The sequence below is a fragment of the Triplophysa dalaica genome, chromosome 14 (assembly GCF_015846415.1).
Source record: "Triplophysa dalaica isolate WHDGS20190420 chromosome 14, ASM1584641v1, whole genome shotgun sequence".
Lineage (NCBI taxonomy): Eukaryota > Metazoa > Chordata > Actinopteri > Cypriniformes > Nemacheilidae > Triplophysa > Triplophysa dalaica.
In genome coordinates, this window is record NC_079555.1 from 15,701,075 (window position 1) to 15,712,480 (window position 11,406).

General features: G+C 37.2%; 1 protein-coding gene across 2 annotated transcripts; it reads left to right on the forward strand.

Moving 5' to 3' along the window:
- The first annotated feature begins 6,117 nt into the window (after positions 1–6,117).
- LOC130435813 (uncharacterized) lies at positions 6,118–9,839 on the forward strand. Of its 2 annotated transcripts, none has more exons than XM_056766666.1 (7): positions 6,118–6,190; positions 6,879–7,021; positions 7,396–7,478; positions 7,814–7,884; positions 7,975–8,133; positions 8,376–8,984; positions 9,241–9,839. In XM_056766666.1, exons 5-7 carry the CDS (start codon positions 7,987–7,989, stop codon positions 9,796–9,798), a joined length of 1,314 nt encoding a protein of 437 aa, XP_056622644.1. In that variant the 5' UTR covers positions 6,118–6,190; positions 6,879–7,021; positions 7,396–7,478; positions 7,814–7,884; positions 7,975–7,986; the 3' UTR covers positions 9,799–9,839. The 2 variants fall into 2 exon arrangements, with proteins under 2 accessions (XP_056622644.1, XP_056622643.1); XM_056766665.1 differs by having other exon boundaries at positions 6,190–6,381.
- Positions 9,840–11,406: the final 1,567 nt, after the last annotated feature.

The window sequence follows — 11,406 nt, forward strand, 5'->3', positions numbered from 1 at the left end:
CATCAATAAATGTAATATTTCATATTTGTATTGTTTAATAATCAAACTCAGGTTATCTTAGGTATCAGACCAACATGTATCGATCTTAATTCAGATTAATTGTTTAAATATGGTCATATTTAATTCACATTGTACAATTATTCACTGTGATTATTTTTTAAATAATACTGTTTTTATTTGCACAACAATAAATGATTTACCAATTTCGTTAACAGCACATCATTTGAGTAAGTGTATGTTGGTTCAATAAGGACCACTTTCATCAAATGTATATTTTTGTTATAAATTATTATGCATTCAGTAACTTTTGATGGTAAGATTCTGTTCTGGGAAATGTATGTGTGTCCATCCATGCAGGTTATGACTGGGCAGAGCGGGGAGCAGCAATTTGTTCACCCACATGTTATATATCAAAATCTGTATTATTTTCTTTCTTCTACAGAGCACAAAAGAAGAACGCTGGTAACCAAACAACATTGACCCCCACTGACTTCCAATATGGACACAAACCCCTCTCAAAATATTTTCTTTTGTGTTATTTATATTGTATGAAGGTTTAGCATGACATAAGGGGAAAAAGGTAACACTTTACATTAAGGTTTCCTTCATAAAGCCGTTTAAATGTATTCATTAATGATTAATAAGTCATTTACAAATGCATTATTAAGCAGTTATAACTGCATGCATAAAAAGGGGGATTCTAAAGAAATACCTCCCAAATAGTGTGCCATTTTAAACTTGAATGTTATAAATGATTAATAAATGTGTTTATTCAAAAGCAGATTCATTATTATCTTGATATTGTTTGCAAAATAGGCTGTCAGACGGGAGACTGTAGAGTGTCATGTTGGTTTTTCTTATTATTGTATATTTCATAGCTTATGTCACTTTTCAAACCATGTTGCTTACTTGATCCGATTCCAAACGTCTTACGGTGCCCTCCAGAATGCCTTAATAATAATCTATTGGTATATCCATTATGTGAGCCAATTCTATCTGGAAGTTGTCCACATACACATCGAAAAGACAAGTGTAAACGCACTTCCGGTCAGAATGTTATCTGATCAGCTTGTCCTGATCCAGAGGTAGTAGAGAACAAATTGTCAAAAGTAAAAAAATCTGGTTTATTGTCAATTCTGCCACATGTACAGTACATACATATACATAGATGATTGAAATTGCGTTACTTTCAGACCCATGATGCATACAAATAACACTACACCGAATTAAAATAGGTATATTAAAAAATACAGATAAATACAGATTATTAAATATATGTAAAATACAACTATTACTATAACAGATATTTAAAAACAAATAAGATAGGCAATGGCAGATAGAGTGCAAACCAGTGAAAAATACAATGTGAGGTAGTGCAAAGAGCTTATTAGTCTGTTTAAAGTGACAAGGGAGCAGGCTTTGTTTAACCTGTCCGAAGAGGTAGTTGAAGAGGGGCAGACAGATGCTGAATGAGGTAGTGAAGAGTCCAATGCTGCATAAAGTGACTAGTGAGGGTCAGTGTACGTGGTAGTGGTGGGTTGGTAGTGGAAGGACCTGGATGAGGTCACAGCAAGAGAGGGGAGAGAGGGGGGGCAGGGACGGGTCGGGAGGGAGGGAGTTTAGCTTCCTGACTGCCTGGTGGATGAAACTCTCCTTTTAGTCTGTTGGTCCTGGCCTGGAGATTCCACAGTCTCCTCCCTGATGGCAGCAGGCTGAAGAGGCTGTGTGTCGGGTGGGTGGGATCACCTGCAAAGCATTTTATTCTCACACACAGCGTTTTTTTTATTTGTTTATTTACTGAGTATATGTGAGTATAGTGTCACTTGCACCCGAATGAATCCAAATAGACGAGCACAATGTAAGTGATCGCTTTTGATCATGGTAACTTACTTCTGTGATTATTTAATGTGTCTGTGGCATAAATAACCAAGTCATGTGTTTAAAAATGCTGTTAAAAACTGTGTTGTGTTTAACATCATTGAACACCTTTACTGTCCTGATCAGACTCGGCTTTCAGGGGGTTTGTCACACACGCACAGTGTCCACATGAAGTGAAATGACACAGCAGCAGAACAAACAAGAGCATTTCTTTTTGAAAAACTGTAGGACAAAAGACACATCAAACCCTTCAATGGAATATTATGTATTTACAGTTGAAAGAAAAAGTATGTGAACCCTTTGGGCTTACTTGGATTTCTTCATAAATTGGTCATAAAATGTGTTCTGATCTTCATCTAAGTCACAACAATAGAGAAACACAGTCTGCTTAAACAAATACCGCACAAACATTATACGTTTTCATGTTTTTATTGAACACAACATGTAAACATTCATAGTGCAGGGTGGAAAAAGTATGTGAACCTTTGGGTTTAATAACTGGTTGACCCTCCTTTGGCAACAATAACCTCAACCAAACGTTTCCTATAGTTGCAGATCAGACCTGCACAATGGTCAGGAGAAATTTTGGACCATTCCTCTTTACAAAAGTGTTTCAGTTCAGCAATATTCTTGGGATGTCTGGTGTGAATCGCTCTCTTGAGGTCATGCCACAGCATCTCAATCGGGTTGAGGTCAGGACTCTGACTGGGCCACTCCAGAAGGCGTATTTTCTTCTGTTGAAGCCATTCTGTTGTTTTTTTACTTCTATGCTTTGGGTCGTTGTCCTGTTGCATCATCCATCCTCTGTTAAGCTTCAGTTGGCGGACAGATGGTCTTAAGTTTTCCTGCAAAATGTCTTGATAAACGTTGGAATTCATTTTTCCATCGATGACAGTAATCCGTCCAGGTCCTGAGGCAGCAAAGCAGCCCCAAACCATGATGCCCCCTCAACCATATTTCACAGTTGGGATGAGGTTTTGATGTTGGTGTGCTGTGCCTTTTGTTCTCCACACATAGCGTTGTGTGATCTTTCCACACAACTCAATTTTGGTTTCATCTGTCCACAGAATGTTTTGCCAGTAGTGCTGTGGAACATCCAGGTGCTCTTTTGCAAACTTCAAATGTGCTGCAATGTTTTTTTTGGACAGAAGTGGCTTCCTCCGTGGTGTCCTCCCATGAAGTCCATTCTTGTTTAATGTTTTCCTTATTGTAGATTTGTCAACAAAAATGTTAGCATGTGCCAGAGATTTCTGTAAGTGTTTAGCTGACACTCTAGGATTCTTCTTCACCTCATTGAGCATTCTGCGCTGTGCTCTTGCAGTCATCTTTACAGGACGACCACGCCTAGGGAGTGTAGCAACAGTGCTGAACTTTCTCCATTTGTAGATAATCTGTCTTACCGTGGACACATGGACATCAAGGCTTTTAGATATACTTTTGTAGCCCTTTCCAGCTTTATGTAAGTCAACAATTCTTGATCGTAGGTCTTCTGAGAGCTCTTTTGTGCGAGGCATGGTTCACATCAGACAACGCTTCTTCAGAACAGCAAACTCAAAACTGGTGTGTGTTTTTTATTGGACAGGCCAGCTTTAATCAACACATCCAATCTCATCACATTGATTGGACCCCAGGTTGGCTGACTCCTGGCTCCAATTAGCTCTTGGAGAAGTCATTAGCCTAGGGTTTTACATACTTTTTCCACCCTGCACTATGAATGTTTACATGTTGTGTTCAATAAAAACATGAAAACGTATAATGTTTGTGCGGTATTAGTTTAAGCAGACTATGTTTCTCTATTGTTGTGACTTAGATGAAGATCAGAACACATTTTATGACCAATTTATGAAGAAATCCAAGTAAGCCCAAAGGGTTCACATACTTTTTCTTTTTTATGCTCAATGTTCATGACTTAGCTCTGTAACGCCCTGTTTACACTGCAGGTCTTGATGCTCAATTCTGATTTGTTGCCTATATCCGATATTCAGACCATCAAACATTAAATTGATTTTGAGGCGGAGGAAATGAGCCATCATTGCAGCCTGCGCATATGCTTTGATTGTCTAAATAAAATTCTTTAATGTCTTTGATTTAAACGCTTCCACACGTTCTTCTTCATGATCTTACGTCATAAAACTGCGGACAAGTACCAAATTGTCGCCATTTTATTACGTAAAGACCACAATGCCTCAGAAAATCTGATCTGCCTTTTTATGACAGTCATATTGACTTATATCTGATTTATTTCCACATATGAATGAGGCCTGAAACTGATCTTGAAATATCCAAATGCATGCATTTTTTTTCCTGTTTACACTATGGTGGGTCATATCCGATCTTATGGTGGTTTTTCTATTATAGTATTGAGTTTTCTTACATAAAATGATACATTTAGTTAGTTAAACGTTTCATGTATTCTTATGAAACAATATTGGGCCTCCTGTAAAGTTTGAGCTCTAGAACACCTGCATGAACAACAAACAGCTTATCTTAACTGCACGTGCACCACAAATAAGTTTTAATATGGAAGTTTGGTTTGTCGCATGGAGTCAAGGACGCTGGTATCTCTAAACAGTGAGCTCATATTAACAAAGCTAATGTTATGAGTCTGAACACTTGAACATCTGCACACACACCAAATATCTTTTAACACTAAGACGAACTACCCACACACTTTTGTAGAGAAGTTTAATTAAATCGCATACAAACAAGGACACTGGGCTCATTATCGCTAAACCATGAGCTCATTTTTAATAAAAACAAGTGTAAATCATGTATCATCCGAAACCCCCGGAAAAGTGTCAAGATAAAGGAGCACTTTTTTTTGAGAGGCTCACGCTACGATTAAATCCTAACATGGTAGGCCGGAACTATGAGTGCAGAGGGACGGGCTAATGAAAAAGTGATGTCATTTGAAACCTGATTGGAAGAAGACGATGTCATGCACAGATGATTGGTTTAAACTGTGCTAACAACTTGAAAACAATGTATAAATGATGGAGTCAGATATGTATTCGTTGGATCCCTTCAGATGAACTCTGAATATCCCACTTTGCTTGCCCGGGCAAATAAAGTTTAAACTCTTGGCACCTTGAACCCTTGTCTCTGAGATTTCTTTCTGCGATGGAAGGCCGATTCGCCACAACAATCTGTGTCACATTGGAGGAAAAAAAATCGGAATTGGGTCACATTTAACTAGCAGTGTAAACGTGGCCTATGATAGGTGCAAGAAGATGTGAAAAAGTTTGAAAACGATTTAGACGCTTTATCCTTGATATCTCGATGTCAGGGATGCGGGAATGTCTTAAAAAACAAAAATCTTGCATTATAAGTGTGTTTGTCAAATCATTAAATTACAGATTTATATTACGTGAACTGTCCCTTTAAATTTTAGCACAGACCATACGTAGACTTCTAAAGGTTGTAAACACTTGGGAGAGCTTGTCAAAAAGAAAAAAAGAAAAAAGTTTAAAGAAAGGTGACGAAAACAATGTTTGTGTATCAGAATTTATTGTTTAATACGTTTTTTGTTATATTCTTATTGACCTACCACAACCGATAAACAGAAGTTGAAAGCCACATAGCTTACCATGAATAATTTAATTCATCATCTTCTTAGACAAGTGAATTGACTCGGACAGCATTAAATTCAATCACAATATGCGAACTAAATCACATGTGTAATCGGTCTTACTCTCACCCAAGCGGAGATTTGTCCGGGCATGATGGGAGCGACCCACAGCCTTCACCTGCACACACAGCTCTCACTCACTGGCCTCCGTACGTGAATCACGTAATGACATGTTTTTCATCTAAAACGGTGTTTTCTAGTTTTTAAATAACATTAGCTAATGCTTACACCTACCCCGACCTTAAACCTAACCTTGCAATTATACAAATATTTATCAACTGTTTTCAGCGTGACAAAAATGATCGCGCATGCCCAGTGCGTGGTTGCTTTCAAACAGGGTTTTCCAAAATAAGCACGTCCCATTTTAGAGTTTAAGTGCTTTATAAAATACTTATTGTATCAACGTTTTGTTTGCAAAATTATATTTATGTTATATTTTTTAAAGTGTGACACTTTTTCTTTACAAATTTAGGGCAGAATGCCTAGGTTTGGCACAACATAAGGGAAAATAAATAATGACAGAATTTGTATTTTTGGGTGAACCATCCCTTTAAATTCAGAGTGCATTATTTTGAGAAACCTTTACATTTTCAAAGTAAACAGCGTCGTTAAGAATGTTTTGCCAGCGTCATCGCTTTATTACACAATTGGGAGCTCAGCTCAGTGTTGCGAGTTGTTGTTGATGTAAGAAGCAGAAATTTGTGCTCGTGTTTGATGTTGTTATATTTCGATTTTTAACACCTCAAATGTTTGTTTAATACATATAAAGTTTACACTTGCAGTGTCGAGTTAACATTTTCTTCTAACGTTGCAAATTGATGGACGAAAACATACACATTTATCTGTTCAAGCGTACTTGACAACTGATGTTGTTTGTAAGTTTCCCGCCATTTAGAGGTTATGCTAGTCGAAATACCTTAGAAATAAACTTATTATTTGTATTCTGTGCTTATTATTTGGTTTTGAGGTCAAGTGGTAATCGCTCAGTTTACGATATTTACGAAAATGCGATTTCTTAAGCAATAACTTGCCATTGCGATTTTATGATAATGAAATTGTTAACTCGATTGGTAGAAGGCCTATATAAAAAGACACATCAATGCTAAAATATAACAAACGTACAAATTTCACTTTCTTTCTAATCGTTGATACATTTTTTATCTGAATGTGTAAATTATGCATGAATGTTTGAAATGAGAAAAAAAAGAGCCGCAAATAATAGCACAGAATAGATGGAAGTATCCAAGGAAAATATGAGTCAGTGTGTATACTGTAAGTGTTGTTTTAACTGGCTGTGTTAATGATCAACTGAATGAAAATAGTCTGATTCTTAATGCACATTAATAATTGCTTCATTGTCTCTACTTTACAGGTGAAATCTATTGGTATATCCATTGCGTGAGACATTGAGATTGAACAATTGCTAGATCTGTTTTTGGAGCCATTGTGTGATCTACAGCCGAATTCACTATTGTGATACTGTGAGATCCAGTCCAGGATCAATTGAGATTTTGAGTTAAGTTCTTTTTCTTTTGTATTTTAAATGTCTCACATGTTTATTCTAATTTCTCACAGTCATTTTGGCATCAGTTCAGAACCTTTTTTCTAAACACTGGATCAAATGACCCATTTATCATGACCACAATATTCATATCTTTTTTAAAAGATCACATCTTTCAAAATCAAAGAAACAATGTATAATACATTTGGTTAACATATTGCTATTCAAATATTCAAAATAGTTAAGATACATTCAAAACAAAAATGTCATGCTTATAGGACACTGCTCAATGCTTCGCCATCTCCATGTGGAGAAAGCAATTGTTAAAGGAATCGTAACTGTCAAAGTAATTGTAAAGGGTTTCTAAAAAAATGCAATATCTTTCTAGATCCCTAGCAAGGTCTGCTGACAGATAAACTGCTAGATCCATCGTGAGACCCACTGCAACTCCAGTGCCGGATCATCTGAGAGGTAGGTTTCAGGAATTTTACTCCGTTGTATTTAGATTGTCCATGTCTTACATGTTTCTTCATATTTTTCATAATCAATTGGCATCAGTTCAAAACACTGGATCAAATAACCCATTTATCGTGACCATAACATTCACAAGATTCGTCTTATTTAAAAAGATTACATCATTCAAAATCAAAGAAACAAATTGACATACATTTTTGTTAACACACTGTTTTCATAATGGTTCAAGACAAATTTCTTGCTTTGCAGAAAATAAAATGATCATTTCAGACACAGCTGAATGCATCTCCATGTGGAGAAAGCAATCGTAACTTGTCAAACCAATTTTCTAGATCCCTAGCGAGGTCTGCTGACAGATCAACTGCTAGATCCATTGCAAGTCCAGTGCCGGATCAATTGAGAGGTAGATTTCAGAAATGCTGTTTCGTTATTTACTTTATTTTGTTTTATTTGGATTTGTGTTGTCCCACACATTTTTTTATCGTCTTTCTAGATTCATAGCAAGATGAAGCTGTTGAGGAAATCGTTTAGCTCCTGCAAGACGCAGCAGAGCTTAAACAGCAAAGGACAACAGTATTCCAGTCAGGAAAACTATCCAACACTGGCGGATTCCAGTAAAATGAAGAAAAAGACCCGAAGAGAAACAGACCAGGTATGTCAGTTCACTACAGGTTCCTGTCTTTTCGAATAGAAGAAAGTCTATTCATGATCGGGAAAGAGTTCTCACACCTAGAAACAAAGAGAATTAAACAAGAATGCTACACAACAATAACTGCAATCAAATGGCAGTAAAAATGTAAACATATTGTATTGTACGCCAATAAGTAGTTCAGTTGTAATGTTCATTGAAGAAAAAAAACAATCAAAAGACATCAATGTATTTTTCCCTTGCAGTTTTCATCTGCGACAGTGGCTAGACCACGGAAGGATGAGGTGACATCTGAACCGTCACCTCATTACACATTTCACAAAAGCTTTCTTCATGAAGAAATACTGCCAAATGTGCCATTCAACACCAATCCTCCTGATGAGACCAAAATACCACCACTGTCGCCATCTAACACAGTGCAGGAACAGAATGAGGAATACAGGAGGTACTGCCTAAAAAAGAAGGAAAGAAAGCTCAAGAAGGTGAAAATAATTGAACATCCACCACCTTCTACTAAACACCACGCCTGGATGGAGAAAGACAACACGCGAGATTCAAAGGTGAGGGGAGAAGGCAGTATTATTAAGTTGAGAAGAAAGAAACAGAAGAAAGATGCTGAACCTCAACAAGATGAAATCGAGGTTGCAGTGGAGTTGATGAAACCACTCAAAGGGCAAGAACAAAGAAAGGAAAAGATGGTCATGATTATTGATGATCATCTGCCACGTCCTTCTGAGGAGAAACATGCCTGGGAAGAGAAGTGTGACGTCCCAGTCGTCCAAAGAGAAGGGGACAAACAAGAACAGAAGGAGGTTAACATGACTACAAAAGTCAGAACTCTACCATCCTCTAAGGTACAGGGTTGTTGACTTTTAAAATGAAAAATAACTTATTTACTTTATTACCTGTACTAAGCATATGTTAGTAAATGAAATATGCTACACAAAAACTATTGCAATGTTATGTTCAAAATGGCACTAAAAATGTAAATATATTGTAAAATACTCTAATACAGTATGTAGTTCAGTTACAATGTTCACTGAAGGATGCTCAAAAAAAATGAATCAAAAGACATTAATCAAGTAACATCAATGTATTGTTCCCTTGAAGTTACCAGCATCATCTGCTTCAGTGGTTAGACTGTGGAAGGATGGGGTGACATCTAAATCTGAACCGTACAGATTTAACAAAGGCTTTACTTATGAAATAATATTGCCAAATGTGCCATTGGACACCGCTCCATGTGATGTGCCATTCGTCCGGAGAGAACAAGAAAAACAGGAAAAAAAGGAGATGCAGGAGGTTAAAAAGACTGCAAAAGTCAGTACTCCACCAACAACTGAGGGACAGGGTGTTCAGACGGTAGATCCATGCATTTTGAAAGTTGTGCAGGAACCTGAGGAGCCATTGGAAACGATGAACATCTTCACAACGACAGAACTAAAGGCCTATGAAAGGAGACAGCTAATGCTATATAAGGAAGGAAAAGAGCAAGAGAGACAAAGGAGAATCGAGCTTGGAGAACAAGTCGACAATCCATCGCTGAAAAAACGACTCCTCAAAAAGTGCAGCAAGTTACTCAATAAGACTGTTCTCCATCAGAGTTCTGCAGCGGTCCCTATACATCCGCACCTGTCCCAAACCCAGTGTCATTTATTTTATATTTAATTTTACTATTTCATTAAATTATTTTAATTTATTTTTGTCATCTCTCTGTCTGTCTCTGAATCTATTTATCATATTTTTCTCTGACTGTATCTCTGTCTGTCATTAAAATTTTCAATTTCAAGGAACTATATTGGCATGATTGCGTGCTCTTACAACATCTTCATCTTGTGCATTGGTTGTAACAGTTTTTTTCTGAGAGTATGCAGCTGATAGATGAATGTAGCAGCAGCTGATGTGTGTCTCCTCTCCCCCAGTAACATCTGCATTCGCTCTGTTTCTGAACACCTATCAAACTCTGGCATGAGCTTTGACATTTTGTGAAAGTGTTTCTCCCTCACATCTTCAAATTGAATAAAATGAAGGCGAAAGTGTGTCTCTGTTAAGACCTCACCAGTGCCACAGAGGGGAACAGAATCGTTCTTCCTTTGGAAACAATGTTTGTCTTTGTCTGCATTTCTCTATGGCCAGACTGTGATCATTGAATCTGTATTTGGTCAGGATCCGTCTCTGTTTTCCATCTCCAATAGTGTAGAGGTAATCTGCCAGATTGTATTTTCTGTTTAGGGTCCGATAGCATTCTAGTTTATTTTGGTTTTTACTTTCCTTTTCCCAATGATCTAAATATGACTTAAGTTTCTTTGATAATTTGATTTATTCTGATTTGTTTTTGTTCCGTTGTGCCGGTCTGAAGTTTCTGAGCCAGCTGGCAAATGGGCCTGGCTTTAGGTCTCAGCTCTTGGGTTTTAAATGCTTCATATTGAAGTGTGTTTATCGAATGCTTTTTCAAATCAACAAAACATGCAATTCAAGTATTCAGGATACTACAGAAAGTCTTCTCCGGGTTACTGTTCACACAAATGCCTCGGCAGTTATTGCGGTCACATTTATCTCTGTATAGTGGCGGATTTAGGAAAGGGTCTGAACAGGTTTTTAAAGTGGTCTTTCCATAGTTACATTTACATTTAGTCATTTAGAGTCATTAATTTTCATACAAGAGCAATAATGCAATAGGTGCCAATACAAAGTTACTGCTTTCAACAAAAGCTAGACCACTACCTGTTGAGAGAAAGAGGTTTTTGTCTAGATTTGTCTGTCAAGTATTTAAAGAAGAGATGGGTAATGGTAGCTGCTACAGTGGTATCATCTGGGTGAAAAGAGACGTAGATCTGGGTGTCGTCAGCATAACAGTAAGTAGTTCTCCATTTTCTATATCCTAGTTTTGTTGTTTATTTAGACAATTCCATTTTCCCCAGAATTTATTATTTTTGATAGAGTTTTGGATTTCATTGAGAGTATGGTTAAGTTTGTGTTCATTTTTGTAATGGATTGTCTCATGATATGCGAGGCAAGACATGGCGTGGGAACCCAATTGCAAGGCAGAGACAGGCAGGACGAGATGTTAGGGGTTAACAGGGAATTTATTTAACAAAAAACCACTATAACAAGGCAAAACAAAACCCACACGGGGGAAAACAGGACAGGAAAAATAATTAACTTTAACGACAAACACTGACTTACTAAACTATAAAACAAACACTTGGTACAAACACTAAACTAACACTTACTAGACAGGGAATCAGGGACCAGGAGCAAGGAACAAGGACTCAG